General features: G+C 35.7%; 1 protein-coding gene across 4 annotated transcripts in view; it reads left to right on the top strand.

Moving 5' to 3' along the window:
• WDR26 (WD repeat domain 26) overlaps positions 1 to 19,559 on the top strand; it is a 41,506-nt gene extending 21,947 nt beyond the window's left edge. For 2 of the 4 annotated variants that reach the window (XM_015099169.4, XM_004013623.6), the window contains exons 8-14: positions 736 to 876; positions 3,996 to 4,115; positions 6,008 to 6,153; positions 6,445 to 6,523; positions 6,795 to 6,924; positions 10,163 to 10,348; positions 14,894 to 19,559. In XM_015099169.4, coding sequence (XP_014954655.3) covers positions 736 to 876; positions 3,996 to 4,115; positions 6,008 to 6,153; positions 6,445 to 6,523; positions 6,795 to 6,924; positions 10,163 to 10,348; positions 14,894 to 14,919 — 828 coding nt within the window. In that variant the 3' untranslated portion in view covers positions 14,920 to 19,559. Of the gene's footprint in view, positions 1 to 735; positions 877 to 3,995; positions 4,116 to 6,007; positions 6,154 to 6,444; positions 6,524 to 6,794; positions 6,925 to 10,162 lie in introns of all 4 variants that reach the window. The other 2 variants (XM_060396038.1, XM_060396037.1) reach the window with 1 other exon arrangement.
• Positions 19,560 to 20,133: the final 574 nt, after the last annotated feature.

Below are 20,133 nucleotides of genomic sequence, written 5' to 3'. Positions count from 1 at the left end.
ATAGCCAAAGAGTGGAAACAATCCAGATGTTGCTTAATATGGTATAGGCATGAAGTGGAATACTATTCAGCGATTAAAAGGAATAAAATACTGATACATTCCACAACAGGGATGAACTGTGAAAACATTATGCTAAGTGAAAGAAGCCAGTTACAAAAAACTGGACATGTTGTATAATTTATTTTATGTGAAATGTCCATAAGAGACAAATCCATGGAGAAAGTGGCAGTTGCCAGGGCTGGAGGAAGGGAGAATAGGGAATAACTGCCATTTAGTATAGAGATTCTTTTTGGGGTGATGAAAATGTTCTCAGTAATGGTTGCACAATCTCTGAATATACTAAAAGTCACGGAATCATATACTTTGGAAGGGATGAATTTTATGCTAAGATACATCTCATTAAAACTTTTTAAGAGGAGGGGGTAGCTTTTATTATTACCTGTTTTAAGTTTCCTTGAAAGTCTCATAAGTACAAAACCTGTGTCATCTTTATTTCCATCTAGCATTCAGTGCTCTGTGTGTAGTTGATGCTTAACGGATGTTGCAGCGTGAATGAGTTTTTATGAAGCAAGTTAGAGGTTCTCCTAGGGGCAGGGAATTGGCAAAATCTGTGAAAATGTCCTCCTATTAAACTATATTATCAAAGCGCATCTTTGTAGCTATTTAAGTTCTTAAGCCCAAAAAACAGTGACTTTAGAAATGAGAGTTAACTGAGTTGTCTGTTTTCTCTCCTAGGATACACACCTGCTAAAACTGCTTAAAACATTAGAAGGACATGCTTACGGCGTTTCTTATATTGCATGGAGTCCTGACGACAACTATCTTGTTGCTTGTGGCCCAGATGACTGCTCTGAGCTTTGGCTTTGGAATGTACAAGTGAGCAAATTTTATCCTTGGTTTAGTCTTTATAAAGTATAATCATACTGCACATCTTTGTTATAACTTTATTCATTCAACCTAAATTCCCATGATGTATTTCTTATAAAAGATGATTAATTCATCAGATGGAACCCAGGTGTCCAGATTTATAAATCTAAATATTTTGTTGAGCATTTTTGAAAGAATGATCGGTAGGTATTTTTAGGGATGTTGTACTTTGTAGTGTGTAATATGTACTATTTTACTGTGATACTTTGTGCCTCAGTAAAGATTTCACAGTTGCTTTGAGGTTGCACAGTTTTATATAAAACTTACTTTCAAGTGTGGAAACATGGACATGACCACACTTTCCATCCCAGTGGCAATTGCACCATTTCCTTACCTATATTTAATGTTACAGTCTCGTTTAGTAGATTTAAATGATGTTTACAGTACTTACTATCAAGAGTTTTATTGTAATTTCCAAATGAAAACTTAAACACTTTATCTAGAGTTCCATTTTAGAAAAACTCAGCACTGAGTTCACCCTATCATCTATTGGCTCTATTTTGGAAACCTTCTAGTTAATCATTTTAAATTATTTTTAAGTTTCTTCCATAAGCTGGCTGGTTAAATGATTTTTTTTTTAAACTTCTTGGCAGGGGAATAGTTCAGGCTACAGTTTGGGTGTAAAAGTATAAGCTGATGGGATATGGTTTTGAGTTTAGGGACCCCTGTGTAAATTGATTTTTATCAAGAGTAAAGATAAAAGCTCCATAGAAATGACTCAATAAGATGGTATAGGAGACAGATGAATACTAAAATGTACGTGTGCCATAAATCTAATTCTACAGTAAGATTTATATTTCACCCCAGTTTTTTTATTAAGAAAATTTTGAAATATTGAGAAAGGTTGAAATATGAATATAGTGATGACCTGTATCTGTGCCACTATAGATTCAGCAGATGTTATTAACATTTTGTTACATTTTGTGTGTACATACACGCGTGCATACATATTTATATATCTATACCTAAAACATCTGGAAGTAGATTAAGATTATATTTTACCACTAACTATTTAAACATGTATCTCCTAAACAGTAATATTTTCCTGTGTAATCAAATGCCATTATCTTACCTATAATTCTCTAATATTTGTTTCATAGTTTAAAAATCCCCAGTTGTTCCCAAAATGTGTCTATGCCATTTTTATCAAACTAGTGTTGAATCAGTGTTGTATTTGTGATTGGGCTCAGGGTGGCAAAGCACAGAGCAGATCAGATGGCTTCTCAAGCTTAAAATGAATCTGACCTAAAAGACAATTTCCACCCCTCAAAGGGAGAAGAAGTATATGGTCATAGTGCCACAACAGAGAGTCAGCCTGTATAGTCTTCTTTAAATTCAATTTTGAATTTCTGGACAGTTAGACTATTATAGCTTAACTGTTTTACTGTGTGTTATGTTATAGACTTATTCTAAAAGGGTGGTCCTTTTAAGTCAGTTTTCAAAATTGCTTCTTTTAGATTTTATGTAGACTGCTCATTACAGGTTTCCCCTGCTATCTGAAAGTAATTATTTCTGTGAAATTTTTCATAAGCTAAAATGGTGTAAAGAAGCAGTTACCTTAGGACACATCTTACTAAAGCATGCACAAAATAAATCAAGATAAAGCACAGGTGCTCACATGGCTCAGAGCCATGGCAGCTTGATGCTGAGATGCTGAGTGTAGTTCCTGGGAAGGAGCCACTCTCACTCTTCAGAGTGTATGCTGCCTCTGTAACAACTCCCTGCGAAACACTGTTTCACTTTCCACAGACATTTTTCATAAAAGCAAACATCCTCTTCAGATGTCTTTTGCTTGGCAAAAACAGGTACTAATGTAGATCTTTGTAAAAGCCAAGTGGTACAAAGCAACCTTTCAAAATTCTGGGGATACCTGTAATGTCCTCATACTCAAACGGTCCTGAGCATAACAGAAGAAAAGACCATTTCTGCCTTCAGAACTTACTATAAATAGAAAATGCTGAAGATTCAGCTGTTGCATATGTATTTGTGTTTCTAAATTTTTTTTTTTTACCCATTTATATCAAAAGATCATGACTTGAGAATAGTTAACAATATGGGGGGAAGGGTTTAAGACTGCTGAATATTTTTTTTCTTTTTCAGTGTAAGGAAGACATTCTGGTTTTTGTGCCCTCTTTGCTTTTATTACTTTGCCCCATTTCCTGATCATGCACCCTTTTTTTTCTTTTTTTTTTTTAATTTGATTACCCATTTCTCACAGGAAAATTATGCCCATGTACTTTTTATTATCCCAAGGGCAGCTCTAATCTCTCAGATCCTGTTTCTAATCCATGAACAAAATGGAATCAAGACTAGATTAAATGGTATGTGTCTACCTTCTAAGTTGAATAACTTAGAAAAAATAACAGGAGGATATCTGAGGGTTGTAACCAACTAAATAGTCTTACTTAGTTGGGAATGCTTTAAAATGACTATGCTAAACAGTACGAATGTCCTTCACTCTTTTCTGTTACTTTTAATTGAAATAAAGTTGTGTATCAGAAAAATAATTTTTGTTTTCCCATTCTCCCTTCTACATTTTGAGCATATCGGATATGAAATTAATGTAATTTAGACTACCTACACTCTTGGCCTAGAGTAAGGGCATAGTTTTTCTGCCTGTTAATCATGTTCTTAAGGAGTTGCTAATTGCATGAACTACAATTTTAGAATAAAATAAAGAACTGTGAACTAAGGAGAAGTGAGAACTCAGAAGCAATAGGTATGTTGTGCTGGGCTTTTCATCATTGTACTTGGGGAAAATTACTTGTTTTAATTTATGCATGTAATTGATTTTAGACAAGAGTTCTGTTTGAAGTTTATCTCATAGCTATTCTTTGAATCACCTATGCCAGGCTTTGTTTGACTCCTGAGTTTTTTTCAAGTATTTAATTTCTCTTCTGAATGCTATAGTCTTGTTCTGTAAGGCCAATTTAAACAGTTTACTTCACTAATTAGGAGTATTAAACTAACCAGATATCCCAGTTACTATCCTTTTTCTTTTTTTTCTTTATACATTCCCTTTAGAGGAGTATCTTGAAGATCTCATCCACAGTTTTATTTCCTTGTAGACGGGAGAGCTAAGGACAAAAATGAGCCAATCTCATGAAGACAGTTTAACAAGTGTGGCTTGGAATCCAGATGGGAAACGCTTTGTGACTGGAGGTCAGCGTGGGCAGTTCTATCAGTGTGTGAGTATTTAGTGCCCTATTTCAGATGCCTACAAATTTACTTAAAAGCAAATTTAGTTTTGTAAAAATAAAGAATTCACTTGACTTGATAACTTTTATAAAATATATAAAAACCCATTTGACTGTCTAAGATAAACACTGTCCAATAGAACTTTCTGTGGAATCTTTTTCTTTTTTAAAAACACATTTCAAGTGCTTATACAAAGTATAGGCTTTGAATTTAGTGAAACATTAAAAAAGAGATTGTCCTACTAAACATTTTGTTCTTATAAATAAATAAGTTTCTTATGTATAGGGACAAAAAGTTTTAGTATTAATTTTCTTTGGTGGGGAGGTCTTTAGCCCTTTGGATTTTTTGTATCTCTCTCGGCCTCCCGCCACCCCACCCCCACCCCCCGAAAAATGCTGTATTTCATGAGGAGACTGACTTTTAAATATTTGAGGAATAAAAGTGATGATGAATGTTGCCAGGAAACTGTCCAGTCTTTATTTGAGGTGTCTTCTGATCATTACCTGCCCTATTAATCTTGGAGTGTTGGGATAATAAAAGTAAGTAATAGGTAAAAAGTCTTTTGACAAAGTAGATAATGATACAAATGCAGTGTCATTACTCCCTATTATCTAGATTTCATGTCTCATATCACTGCCTACCATGGTTCCAGTAGATCCTTCTAGATTTATTTATTTAAGACTAAAGTTAAATATCATAACCCCATCAAATCATTCAGTGTAGGTCATTTATCATAAAAGCTTTCATGTTGCCATTACAAATTATCAGTTTCATTAAGCTGACTGCAAGACTCAAGGAATCTAGTGTGCTATTGTCTCAGCATGGTTGTAAGTCATTTAATTTTTCCCCAGTTGTCCCAAAACAGTTTATTGATACACCCCTGATTTTCTTTTAAGTTATTTTAAGTGGTCAGTACCATTATAATATACTAATTTAAGCATTTTATGTCTGGACTTTCTCTCCATGGGCTAATGCTGTGCTTTCATTGATTGATTGATTGATATACTTGACATATATTGTTACATTAGTTTCAGGTGTATGACATGATATGATCAGTATTTGTATGTATTACAGAATGATTTCTACAATAAGTCTTATTAACAAACATCACCATACATACAAAATTTTTTTCTTAGGATTTTTAAGATTTACTTTATTAGCAACTTTCACATATGCAATACAGTATTATTGACTATAGTCATCATTTTGGCATTTAAGCCATTAGTTCTTAATTCCCTGGATTCAAAGTGGCCTTGTGTGTTTCTTGCCATCCCTTACAGTGTTGAAGCCTTCAGGGTACATGACTTGGTAGTTCCCTAACCTGTAAAAATAGGATTGCCACTCAGAGCTTTGAATGTTCAGGAAGATAATGATCCTAAGAGCTTTGCTCAGTAGAGCATGTTACAAACTTGGTGATTTTTTTAAAAACATCATAACAGATTCCTAAGTTCTATACAGCTATAATTCATATTAGTTATCTTTTTCCATATCACAACTTCTGAATATTATAGTACAAATCCCAGTATAGTGTATTTTAAAGGGATGTTTAAATTCTTTTCCAAAAGTTGTGAGCCCTTGAAACTTAAGGATTCTTTTCTTTCTTTGTATTTATTGTATTTATCTATGCTTGATAGAAGGGGAGATAGATTTACTAAGATTCTCCCCCTTCCCCTAGGTATTGTAATGAAATTTGACTTATATAAATTTTGATGATTGAAAATACTTAAGGAACAACTAGGTTGCGATCAGTCTCAGGAAAAGATAGATATTACAAAAAGATATATTAAGAGATTCTTTTGGGGTAAAAAAAAGATTCTTTTGGTTCTTTGTTTGCTTTCTGAGTGCTGTTCAGTAATGAAGTTAATAGTGATTTTTTCCTCAGGATTTAGATGGTAATCTCCTTGACTCTTGGGAAGGAGTGAGAGTGCAATGTCTTTGGTGCTTGAGTGACGGGAAGACTGTTCTGGCATCAGATACACACCAGCGAATTCGGGGATATAACTTCGAGGACCTTACAGATAGAAACATGTAAATATACTTTATATCCATTAAACAACAGTTATCTGATTTATATTACAACAAAAGTGTAGTAGAACTTGCTTCTTCAAAAGAAGAGTTATTATTTTTATTATGTTTTTGGTTTGATTGGTAATTTGGGTGGATAGTCAAGTGGTGCTTAGTAATTATTAACTCAGATTCTTTTTCTTGATTGAAATATAGTATGTAATAGTGATTACAGACAAAATTTGTTGTATTTAAATAATTTGAATGTCTTGATTCTTAGTATGTTGGTTTTGACAAATTATTTTTTGGTTACAGAGTACAAGAAGATCATCCCATTATGTCTTTTACTATTTCAAAGAATGGCCGATTAGCTTTGTTAAATGTAGCAACTCAGGTAAGTTTATTAACATAATTCTCAGGAAAATTTAGCTTAGTTAAAATTCGTGGGTTTTAGTTTATATAAACAAATATCTTTATGAATTCTTAAATTTTACTTCATGTGTTTGATCCATAAGTTTGTAGAGTCAATTGGAAATTTTTCAGGACATTGGCATTTTGCATAAACAGAAAATGGAAATGTTCATCAGGCAAATGCATAGTCACAGATTACTCTTTAAAATTCTTTTGCGTTAAGAATAAATACCTATATTCTCTTTTGCTTACAGGGAGTTCATTTATGGGACTTGCAAGACAGAGTTTTAGTAAGAAAGTATCAAGGTGTTACACAAGGGTTTTATACGATTCATTCATGTTTTGGAGGCCATAATGAAGACTTCATCGCTAGTGGCAGTGAAGGTAAATTGTGTCTCTGTTGATTCACAGATATATACAGACGGACTGAAAGTTCTATAATTCTGTTTGTAAAGGTAGTTATGTCTCCAAACAAATTCAGGATGTTAAATCAGAAACTGTATGAGTCATTTATCCAGTGCACTGTTGATTTCCCTTTTCTTGAGATGATTTGAGTCCCTCATTGTCACAGATCAATAGTGCCTGTTGTGGCTGTATGGAAGTGTGTTTGATGCATGTGTCAAATCAAGATTTAGTTAAATCATTACTCTCCGTGACATTGAACGGTTTTCAGATATTAATAGTATCTTAAAAATCAAGGTTAATGATGTTTTACTTGATCTTGGACAAAATTGATTGTAATTAGATCTTCAGTGGTTCTTTAATGACCGAAGAAAATAATTTAGATTTTCTTTGAAACCATGGGATTCTTATGATCTCAGAAGAGCTCAAATTATGGAATTAACTACTACCTTTTTTAATAACTTACTCTGGTCTAATAACATCAGTATATCAGGCAGGCATGTGCCTCAAGTAGTCTAATTTAAAACAAATTGTTTAAAATATGCAAGCACAAATAAGTGAGGCAGTATTAAAAGTTGCTGTACATTTTAAGGTAATAGAAACAAATAATGGAAGATTATTGAAAATTTCACTTCTTGCCCATCAAAAAATCTTTTTTATCTGTTAATTTAATGTTATTTTCTTCTAGATTTTCCATTGGTTTCTATTTGATATGATTTAAATATATTAAGCCTTCTACATGCTTTTTAGCTCCTCCTACTCGAAGATTCTTCCCCATGCTCTATTTAATCCTGCTCCTGGTGGGGTTTTTTACCCCTCTTAATTATGCCTCACAATCGTGTGTGTGTGTGTGTGTATGTCCAACTCTTTGTGACCCCATGGACACAATCGTGTGAGTGTGTGTGTGTCCAACTCTTTGTGACCCCATGGACCGTAGCATAGGTTGCCATTTCTTCCTCCAGAGGATCTTCCTGGCATGTGTATGTTTGTTTGTGTGTGTGTATCTGTGTCTGTCCAGCTGTTTGTGACCCCATGGACCATAGCATAGGTTGCCATTTCCTCCTCCAGAGGATCTTCCTGGCTCAGGGATAGAACCCACATCTATTACGTCTCCTGAATTAGCAGGTGGATTCTTTACCAACTGTGACAATCCCCTATTCTCTTTCTAAAAATAAGATGTAACCTAGAAGTACTTTTAAAAAATATGTATTGCCACCATTATCCCTAGTGATGCCAATCTTTTTTTTTTTTTCGGCCCAAACTAACTTTAGAACTAAGCCTGATGAATAATGTAATTAAGCCACATTATATTCTATTTAGGGCTAAAAATGAAACATAACTGTGAAGGAAAGAGATTAGGATTCTCATGACTCGGATGGTTTAGAATGACTCTAAAAATGTTTTCAACACCAAATGGTTATAGCAAATATGTTCTCTCCCAAGATGTCCACAGTAATCCATTCGTTGTTTATTTGTAAGAAATATATTCCAAGAACCTTCCAAACCCCCAAAATCATGAATGTCAATATAAGATAGAGCAATAGGAAGCATTTCCACCTAAAAGTTATGCCATTACTCCAGCCTTTTCATTATGCTGATAATAAAGAGAAAAACTTATTTTTTCCTCTGCATTGGCACTGGATTCCTTAAACTGATGAAAGTAAGCAGAACTTGATCATAAGGCCCGTCATTCTGACCTTGACTGCTCAGATCTTTCTTAATTTTTCCTTCATATTCAATAAATATCCTCCTTGGATATTTACAATGTTCACAAAAGCATTTTTCATCCAGATTTCAGTAGGCAGATTTCAGTTGCATTCTCACTTTTCAAGAAAGCCTGTAGTCTTTCTTTGTGGACTTGCTCTGTCCAAGGGGAAACATAGCTGGTCTGGGCTTTTTTTTTTTTTTTTCAAGTTTTATTTTATTCAAGGAAAATTATTTTCAAAAATGACTGAACAACAAATACCTTCTAGGAAAGATAAATTCAGTATCAGTGAGTTCCTTTTAGCTTTTGCTTCCCATACACAAAAAAATGTTCAACAGTGGTTCCAACTTTTTACCTTTGTAAGTTTTGAAACCAGGGCATGTTCTTTTACCACAAGTTTATTACCTATTCACCACTGTAAAGTTTCCTCAGTTGGCAGCACATCTGCTGAAAGTTCTCACATTGATCATGTAGTTGAGTGACAGCTCTTCAGATGGGACACTTCTCTAACTCACCCTGGGGTTCTGCTGTCTGTTCAAGAACCATCACTTATATTTAGTTAACTCTTTATGGGAATACATGGTGTTTACTGTGTGTTAGACTCTGGTCAAAACATTTCTTCATATACAGACTTATTTTATCCTCATAACATGATGAGGTAAGTATGACTCCCCATCTACAGAAGAAAAGTTGCAGGGAGCGGGAAATGTGCCCACAGCTGCACACCTGGTCAGGAACACAGGGAGGATGTGAACCAAGCAGGCTGACTCTACAGCCCTTTCTCTGAACCACTGCTCTGTACTAGACAGTTGTTTCGTTTTGTTTATGAAGATTAGTTTATCCAAAGAAACAAAGTTGTTGGGGTTTTTGGTTTTTATGGGCACTTGATGAGAGTATAAATAGACTACCACACAGTCATATCATGATACAGCTGTAGGACAGCTGTCTAGCCTCACAAGTAAACACGTGAGCAGGACAACCCGGGTTTCAATCCCAGGGTCACCGTTTACCAGCTGTTAACCATGAGGAGATTGCTTACACTTGCAGTTCATTAGTCACCATAAAAGGGATGAGCACCACCTCTTGATGGTGAAGATTAAATAAGAGTTATTTAGCACCTAGAACGTTGTAAGCACTCAATATTTAGCTGTCATCTTAATTGCCATATTTGAGTTTGGATATATTGCTTCTCTGTCACCTCTCATTTCCATAGAATTTATCTTCATCCTAGATTTCTTTATATTCAAAGGTCTTGACTGTGATTATACATTATGTATTACAGAATATTGCAGATTCTGTGATGACTTGCAAGCTAGTCTGTCGTTTTTAACAGGGAAAATGTGTATTAAAATTTAAATGGATTTTTCAAAAAATAATATATGTTGTTTTTCACATTATTTTTGTTGTCCTTTCAAGTCTGATAAATGTTCTGTAATGAGCAGAAAACTTAAAATCAGTCAGTTTTGTTAATCTGTTAACATTTTCCCAACTTTTTTCTGAATTACTGTTATTCAGATCACAAGGTTTACATCTGGCACAAACGTAGTGAACTGCCAATTGCGGAGCTGACAGGGCACACACGTACAGTCAACTGCGTGAGCTGGAACCCACAGATTCCATCCATGATGGCCAGCGCCTCAGATGACGGCACTGTTAGGATATGGGGACCAGCACCTTTTATAGACCACCAGAATATTGAAGGTAACCGTCATACAGTATTGTGTTTATTTCCAAATGAAACCTTGCCTTAATTTATCATAAAGTTGTAGCACTTTTAGGTGGTACTTTAAAGTGTAGGATATAATAGATTTTCTCCCTCATTTAAAGATTGTACACTGTATCTCACTCCACAGGAGTTCTAATTAATCTAATATGCAACAGTATTTTTTTGTTTGTTTTATTGATGACAGTGGTGAGAATAAGCAGGAATATGCCACCTCATTTACAGGCAAGTTAGTATTGCCACTTTCAAAATCTTCCTAAAAATCTTCCTTCATTAGACAAGAAGTATTTTATACATCTGTGCTCATGAAAACTAGCTAGTATATGAAATTTGAACAACTTCAGGATGATCTTGCTTATGGTTTTATCCTTACAGATGACTGTCTGTTAATACCATGTAGCACACTAGCATGAACTATGCATGATGGATAAAGAGAATGGAACTAGATTTCATCATGTACCTGTGTGCCTAGTAACCTGCTAGGCCCTTTATGTACACTGTCTTGCAGAACATCTGTATCAGTTCAGTTCAGTCGCTCAGTCGTGTCCGACTCTTTGCGACCCCATGAACCGCAGCACGCCAGGCCTCCCTGTCCATCACCATCTCCCAGAGTTCACTCAGACTCAAGTCCATCGAGTCCGTGATGCCATCCAGCCATCTCATCCTCGGTCATGCCCTTCTCCTGCCCCCAATCCCTCCCAGCATCAGAGTCTTTTCCAGTGAGTCAACTCTTCGCATGATGTGGCTGAAGTACTGGAGTTTCAGTTTCAGCATCATTCCTTCCAAAGAAATCCCAGGCTTGATCTCCTTCAGAATGGACTGGTTGGATCTCCTTGCAGTCCAAGGGACTCTCAAGAGTCTTCTCCAACACCACAGTTCAAAAGCATCAATTCTTCGGCCCTCAGCCTTCTTCACAGTCCAACTCTCACATCCATACATGACTACTGGAAAAACCATAGCCTTGACTAGACGGACCTTAGTCGGCAAAGTAATGTCTCTGCTTTTGAATATGCTGTCTAGGTTGGTCATAACTTTTCTTCCGAGGAGTAAGCGTCTTTTAATTTCATGGCTGCAGTCACCATCTGCAGTGATTCTGGAGCCCAAAAAAATAAAGTCTGACACTATTTCCACTGTTTCCCCATCTATTTCCCATGAAGTGATGGGACCAGATGCCATGATCTTCATTTTCTGAATGCTGAGCTTTAGGCCAACTTTTTCACTCTCTTTCACTTTCATCAAGAGGCTTTTTAGCTGCTCTTCACTTTCTGCCATAAGGGTGGTGTCATCTGCATATCTGAAGTTATTGATATTTCTCCTGGCAATCTTGATTCCAGCTTGTGTTTCTTCCAGCCCAGCGTTTCTCATGATGTACTCTGCATAGAAGTTAAATAAGCAGGGTGACAATATACAGCCTTGACATACTCCTTTTCCTATTTGGAATCAGTCTGTTGTTCCATGTCCAATTCTAACTGTTGCTTCCTGGCCTGCATACAGATTTCTCAAGAGGCAGGTCAGGTGGTCTCATATTCCCATCTGTTGAAGAATTTTCCACAGTTTATTGTGATCCACACAGTCAAAGGCTTTGGCATAGTCAAGAAAGCAGAAATAGATGTTCTTCTGGAACTCTCTTGCTTTTTCCATGATCCAGTGGATGTTGGCAATTTGATCTCTGGTTCCTCTGCCTTTTCTAAAACCAGCTTGAACATCAGGAAGTTCACGGTTCATATATTGCTGAAGCCTGGCTTGGAGAATTTTGAGCATTACTTTAGTAGCATGTGAGATGAGTGCAATTGTGCGGTAGTTTGAGCATTCTTTGGCATTGCCTTTCTTTGGAATTGGAATGAAAACTGACCTTTTCCAGTCCTGTGGCCACTGCTGAGTTTTCCAAATTAGCTGGCATATTGAGTGCAGCACTTTCACAGCATCATCTTTCAGGATTTGAAACAGCTCAATTGGAATTCCATCACCTCCACTAGCTTTGTTCATAGTGATGCTTTCTAAGGCCCACTTGACTTCACATTCCAAGATGTCTGGTTCTAGATTAGTGATCACATCATCATGACTATCTGGGTCGTGAAGATCTTTTTTGTACAGTTCTTCTGTGTATTCTTGGCACCTCTTCTTAATATCTTCTGCTTCTGTTAGGTCCATACCATTTCTGTCCTTTATCGAGCCCATCTTTGCATGAAATGTTCCCTTGGTATCTCTAATTTTCTTGAAGAGATCTCTAGTCTTTCCCAATCTGTATAGCCCTATAAGAGAAATGGAGAAGTGTATTTGTCCTCATTTCTGGAGTGTGAAAACTGAAGCATGGCAAGACTGATTAACTTGTAGAGTGCTACCAGGTCTTCAAATCTAAGTCTAAAAGGTGTTTTCCATTACTTTGAGATACCAGAAGAAAGCCCAAAGCCAGAAAGCTAAAAAGTTAAGCATATAGCTTAATTGAGCAAGATATGCTAGAAAGAAGAGATAATGAGAAATTTTATGTAAATGACTTACCTGTTCTTTTTTCAGAGCAAAACTATTTAGTTTGCTTAAAAGGAAATAATTTACCTAGAAACGGATAAACAGATTTTTTTGTTCACAGTGTGTCCCACCTAAGTGTAAGTGTTTTTAGTAAGAAAGATGACCAGCTGCTCTCAGTTATTCTCAGAGGAGGAGGGTTGTCAGGGTAGCACGAATGGCTTAAAAGCATGTTCTCTGTGCTTTTATCTATATGGTACAAGCTGTACCAGATCTCACTGCTAGGTGAGGATATACAGCCAAAGACAAGGGTAAAAAGCATGTAGAGTACACACCTCAAGAAGTTTGAAAACTACTCTTGAGTTACTCAGAACATTCTAGGGCCTTTTTGTGTTTGTAGATCACTACATGACATGATTTCACTAACATACCTCTGAAATTAGCTAAAGGCAAAAGTCTTGATTGATTTTGTGTGTGTTTGTTGGCCCTTTTTAGGTTTCAAGGCCTACTCATAGATACTTCAGAGATCTATAACTGAGATTATATGTGATTTTCAAATTTTATTAGTCATTTTGGAAATTATTTCTTCAAATAAACATTTGATACAAAGAACTAGGAAAATACTAGGTATCTAGTAACAGATTTACCTTGTAAGTAGATTTATTTTAGACATAGCTTTAAGGATATGTTTGTGCCTCCACTACAGTGGAATAAGAGTTGCAGTGCTATTTGGTAATTTAATTATTGTGGATACTCATTATGGTGGATGAGACAAACTTAGTCCAGTTGTAAGAACTGGGTCATATTAAGCATTTTTCAGTTGTGCTTTGCAAATAGGTATAGCACTAAAAGATTTTCATTTATACCTATAATAAGAAAACAACTTCTTTATAACCAGATACTTAGTTACATGCCTTTTATTAAGGTATCCTCTGAGTTCTTTTTCCCCTGCTTGAAAACATGTTTTCTAATTAATACCTGTTTGGAATAGACATTTGGGAAAAATGTAGATGAAGCTAAGGAAATGGCATTCCAAAACCATAAGTATCCTAAGATACTATAAGTCATTTAACTAAAAACACTTAAGTTCCCAAAAAAAAGAATCGCTGACCTTTCATTATAAGTAGCAATCCATACTGCACTTTTTTTTTTGGAGGACTATACAAAATGGAATAGAATCAAGTACTCATACATGCTACAACATGGATGAACTATAAAAACAATATGCTATGAAAGAAGCCGGACGCAAAAGAGTACCTATTGTGGTTCCATTTATATGAAAGTGTCCCAAATAAGCTAATCTGTAGAGAAAGCAGACTAGTAATTGCTAAGGATTGTTGATTGACTTCTAATGGTGATGAAAATGTTTTAAAATTGATTGCCTTGATGGTTGTACAATCCTATGTGAATATGCTAATGACTACTGAATTGTCCAGTTTAAATGGGTGCATTGTAGAGTATGTGAATTATATCAATAGAGCTGTTAACACATTGTCCTTCCCACAAACACACACAGAGTAAGGTAATATTGCAGAGTTTCAAACTGAGCCACTAAAAGAATTCAATATTGGATTGGACAAAAAAGTTTATTTGGATTTTTCTGTAAAATTGGGGAACTGAACAAACTTTGGCCAACCCAGTACAATAGCTATAATGCAGTTTTGCCTTGGACTGCCTGATGTCCTTTCTTCTATTCTATCTCTTTCTTCTCTTCTATTTCTTTCTTCTCTATTTATTCTACCATAAAAATGTTTCCACTCTGAGTAACTATTTCAAGATTTCTTTTTAAAGTATAAGATTCCAATATGATTATTCACTTGGGTTCTCCAATATTCAAAATAATCATGGGTTTAGACTGTTAATATGTAGCCTAAGATAACACAGTTTTAATGATCATGATGAAAATACCAAGAATTTGCCTTGATGTGATTGTTTTTTAATGTTAAGATATTTTGTGATGTCATGATGCTGATTTCAAAACTTTCTAACTGGTAACTTTTTTCTCCCCCTCCCCTCTTCTTCTTTTCCCCCAATACACATTTCATCTTGTCTTCATTCAGAGGAATGCAGTAGCATGGATAGTTGATGGCGAATTTGGAGCAGACGACTTCTGTTTAACTTAAAATTAGTCGTATTTTAATGGCTTGGGATTTGGTGCAAACAAACAGGATTGATAGCTGGACTGACATGCTCGTCATGAAAAAAGAACCATTTCTGAAGCCCGATTGGGGCCAAACATTTACACCTTGCTTCATAGTAACCAGTTGAGATGAAGCACGTCGTTAGAACGTTGTTGGACACCATGTTGAATTATCCCCCCATCGGTTGTGAAGAACTGTGCTACATTCAGGCTTACCCATTGAACTCAGTATATATATTTTTTTCCCTTCTGCCTTTTGTCTGGCAGGATACCATTCTTGTTGCTCTTCTGTGTAATGAAGTTTAAATGCTTGTTTGGAAAACTTTATTTAACAGTTTAGAAGGCTTGATAGAAAGAGTGCATTAGTCTGAAGAGTATACATTGGATAGGAAAGAATTTCCTTTTGTTTCTCCAAATCTTTCCGCCTTATTTAGCTTGAGATCTTTGCAGCTTGGTTCATGGATTCTAGCCTTGCCCGTTGCGCAGTATATACTGATCCAGATGATAAACCAGTGAACTATGTCAAAAGCACTCTCAATATTACATTTGACAAAAAGTTTTGTACTTTTCACATAGCTTGTTGCCCCGTAAAAGGGTTAACAGCACAATTTTTTAAAAATAAATTAAGAAGTATTTATAGGATTAAAGTGACTTCATTTGTATACATTTGGAATCTAAACCAGCTAAAAAAGAGTTTCCTCTATGACTTAGATACGCAGTATAACTGATGCTCTTCTGGAATACCACATGAGACATGGTCAGAAACAGTACTTGGAAGGACATTATACAGAAAGTTCAGAGTAGTGCTTTGAAGATTTTCCCCCTTTTGTTTTATTCCCGAAGGAACATCAGTACCTGATCTTGAAGAAATTCAAGATTCAAAAAGAGAATTTTAAATTTGTACCAACATGAGAGATCAGTAGTCCGTATAAGTTTTCAACAAAGCTTGTTCCAAGTTGTTTTCAATTTGGGGAATCATTTTGGTGTCATCTAGCAAGAGAGTAGAAATCAGCAGATATAACCACTTTGGAAGTTTATAGTATAATTGAGCTTGTTAGAATTCAGCAGGTTACAAACATACTTAAACTGGGTTTCAAACCTCATAATCATTTCTCTAATTGCCCTTAGTATTTTGACATAGGGATACATAAATTTAAACACTATTTCTCCTCAGTTTTTCAGATATTGCCATACTGAACCTCATTCTAAACTGGTGCTGTGGGTAGTGTCCCTCTCCCCTCCCTGTTTAGTTTAAGGAAAGGTTTCCTTCATGGAAAAGCACTTTTGAGAATTTCACATTTAAAATACGCCAAAAGCCTGATGTTCACATTGTGCTTTTAAAATCCCATAACAGCTGAGTACAACATACTTAGTCTCCTTTGAAATTCCCTCCCCTTTTCAGTAGAGGATGAATATGGTGACCATAGCTGTTACATTGAGAAGAGTGGGAATATCTCCAAAATAAGATTCTGGTGAAGAAAAAAGTCTTAACACTGTTTCCTTTTGACCCAGCCAAATCTTTATTATTTACCATGAGCAGACTTCTTCAGGATCCACAAAGAAGAGAAGAAAGGCTTGGATGTCAGGAGTTCTTCCTTGGTGGGTGGGATGGGGGTGGGGGGCGTTTAACAGGAGGGTAGCAGGGAGAAATGGTCAAGTCAGGGAAGGGGAGAAGAAAGAAAAACACAAATTGGCCTTAAAATAGCTCGGATTCTCCCAGAAGCTCATAGTAAGAGGAGATGATAGATCGTGGTCAGCAGATTATTTTATCAAATTGGTAATGTAAAAGATTTCTTTAAGCTCCATTTTGCAGAGACCACCACTTAGAGAATCAAGAATTCCTGTTTTGATATTTCTAAGTTAAAATAACTATATGTTACAGTTTATCTGGTACTTCATTTTTCTTAACTAAAATTACTTTTTACTTTAAGCTTGAATAAAATCTTCATTGGTAACTGTATATAATTAAGTGGCAACTTCTGTTTACCTCAGTACAGTTAAATCCATTCATATTTTAAGTGATTCATGTATACCCTGAAGCCATTAATTACCCTGATCTCTATGGTAACATCACTAACAAAATGTGGGCATAGAAACTCCACAGCTGTTTACAAATTGCATTACAGTGTGCCATGGTACATTTGTAACATTCACTGGGATTTGTGCCCGTTCAGGGGCAATTTGGCACTCAGAGTCTACTGTCCTTCACCCAACCACCCCTAGATCTGAGTTTTCAGAGTGCTTCTGAAGTACAGTTTAAGAACACTTTAAAAAAGTGGAGGCAAAGTGAGGCACATTTTACAAGAACATAACTCCATTAAAATGGAGTAACAACTATGCAAAGGTTTCTGTAGCAGCTAGGTGAGTTTGTGTTCCAAGTCTGTCTTAATCGGCAGCTTCCTACATAACTGGAACTTTGCGGTGCCAAGTTGCTATAAACGTCTATTTCGTGCATGTGCCGTGCAGCGACTGTGCTAGAAAGGTGAAATACGTGAAGAAACAGGATTTTATGGGACAAAGAACCTGATGGCAGGATGGTCTAACTCATAGCTGTCAACTGAAACCTCTGTGCTGTAGTCTCTAGGCTTGAGGTGAGAGTATTTTCAAGCCAGCTGCAAGATACTCACACATGTATAAACTGAAAAGTACCAATACTTTTTGCACATAGATCAAAATAGAGTGGAGAATTTTGGCTCCAAAAATCAGGTTAGTAGGCTCATTTCCATGTGCTTGAAAATGTTTTTGTTGTTAACTATTCATTGATCAAGGGCTAGAGCACGTATGAAATTAAATGTCTTTTTCCTCCAAATAACTGGTTATTAATAGTTCAGTGTTGGATGTGGGGTTCCTAAAATGGGTGTGTGGGTGGTGAATTAAGAGTAGGGAATTAGCTGGGAGGGAAGATGGCCTCCATTTTTATTTCTGTATTTTATTAGTGTTCACGCTAGCTACACTTTGTGTTACTGGCCAGGTAAATGTTCTATTTAACCAGGTAAGTAGTTTAAACAGAGGAAATTTTGTTTGCAAATACCCCTACAGATTGGCCCATTTTAGTGGGTGGGAGAACAAAAAGGGATTACCTAACTTTAAAAATAAACTAAAATGACTTGTCAATATTTTATCAATCTGAAATCACACTAGTAGTAATTTGGTGATTTTTATTATTAGGAGTGTTGTCCCTGTAGAGTGGCATTCCATGACATTAATAGAAAACCCTTTTTCCCCACCCCTCCCCATCTTGAAATTCTCTTTTTTAGGTTCCTGCACACAAGAACTGACCCTAACACCTCTGCTCACACTGGTAAATATATCTTACATCTCTTGAAAGGGAAATATCCATGTCAGTTTCTTTCACAGCAGAAGAATGACTACTTTTGAATGGGGAGGAAAGAAGACATTTTTATTAATATCCTTTTTGTCCCATATCTAAAATGTTTATCTTGGTTTCGTTTTACTTTCTCATTTAAATTTTAGCAACGTTTTTGGGGTTGTTCCCAAAAACATTACTTCCATTTCAAAAACCATACCTGATTTAATATAAACCGCTAACTTTAAGAAAAGAGGTGAATTTGCATTTACACTTAGACACTTTCTAAAAACAGGGTGAACTTAATTGAAAATTTTTGGTGGTGTTAAGCTATTGTTACAGTAGCTGCCCTATAGTTGCAAAAACAAAACCCATCCTTTATCTACTTAGTCCAGATAGCCTGGATTTAATGAAACTAATAGTATAAAAATGTGTGTGTGTGTTGTATCTGTATGAAAGAGAGAGAGTACTTAAGCCCTAGGAGCAGCTGTTCTGGGTTCTTAGCAGTTTTACTGACAGTCTCGTGCACATGTGAAGTGCCCTCTCTGAATTAAGGTTTGGTTAATACTGGTATATTTTTATAAGACTGAAATTGTGTCCCCATCTTTAACTTAAAAAAACATTTTCATCATCAGGGTCAATGTGCTAAAACTGAATCAGAACATTTTTAGGCACAGGTGGAAAAAATTTTATTGGCTCCTTGAAAATGTGTGTGTGTGGCGGGGAAATAGATCCACAAAAGCATGTGTGTATTTACAAACCAAGCTGTAGAGATCAAAAAAAGAACTTAAGTGTTGATCTCAAGATTTCTAAATTGTCAAGATTTACATGGCATTGTGGTGGAACTAGTTAACACTTAGAGCTTTTGGTATGTAATAATTATTTGCTATGGACTGATTAAATGTTTCAAAGGATTGTGTTCTTAAATTTGGTGGGGGGGGTTGTTTTTTGTTTTTAACTGCCTCTCAGATTATATTTAGTAGTTTAAATTTCTTTGCTTTGTTATTTCATTAAAGCGTAAAAAACTTCAGGTCTCTGGTATATTTATTTTCACTTGTTCTACTAATTATTTACAAAACACCCTTTGTTAACTTTTATTTTATAAATGTGTAGTATATTAAATGTCTTTAAATTTTTGTTCAACTGAAACTACGTTAACTTTGATTTGCTTTTCTGGTTTTTTTTTTTTTTTTTTAATACACCTTTTCCATGTCAGTGCATAGCACTTAACCAATTGTTTGTACTCCTTTTTAATTCAATAAACAGAATGAATAATTAAGTAATTGTAGCTGTGTTAAATCTAATAGCCATTAGTCTGAGTGTTTAAATAGTACTTGTTACCTAGAACAATCAGTTTGCTGAATTTGACATCCATAGATTCACCTGGAATTTTTTAACCGTGTCTAACAAAGCACTGCTTAGCCAGTTATTTTTTTAAAGAGCTATTGTATGTAATTATGGATTAATTTAGAAAATCTTCAGGAACATTTGCATTTTAAAGGACTCATATGCCACATGTTCAAAAATGTTGTTCAGTCACCCGGTCGTGTCCGACTCTCTGCAACCCCCTGGACTCCAGTGCACCAGGCCTCCCTGTCACTCATTATCTCCTGAAGTTTGCCCAAGTTCATGTCCATTGCATCAGTGATACCAACCAGCTAACTCATCCTCTGACTCCCTCTTCTCCTTCTATTCTCAATCTTTCCCAGCATCAGGGACTTTTCCAATGATTCGGCTGTTCACAGCAGATGACCAAAATATTGGAGCTTCAGCTTGTGTCAGTCCTTCCAGTGAGTATTCAGGGTTGATTTCCCTTAAGATTGAATGGTTTGATCTCCTTGCTGTCCAAGAGA

This window comes from Ovis aries, chromosome 12, assembly GCF_016772045.2.
Source record: "Ovis aries strain OAR_USU_Benz2616 breed Rambouillet chromosome 12, ARS-UI_Ramb_v3.0, whole genome shotgun sequence".
Lineage (NCBI taxonomy): Eukaryota > Metazoa > Chordata > Mammalia > Artiodactyla > Bovidae > Ovis > Ovis aries.
This window is presented reverse-complemented; position numbering and strand designations above follow the sequence as displayed.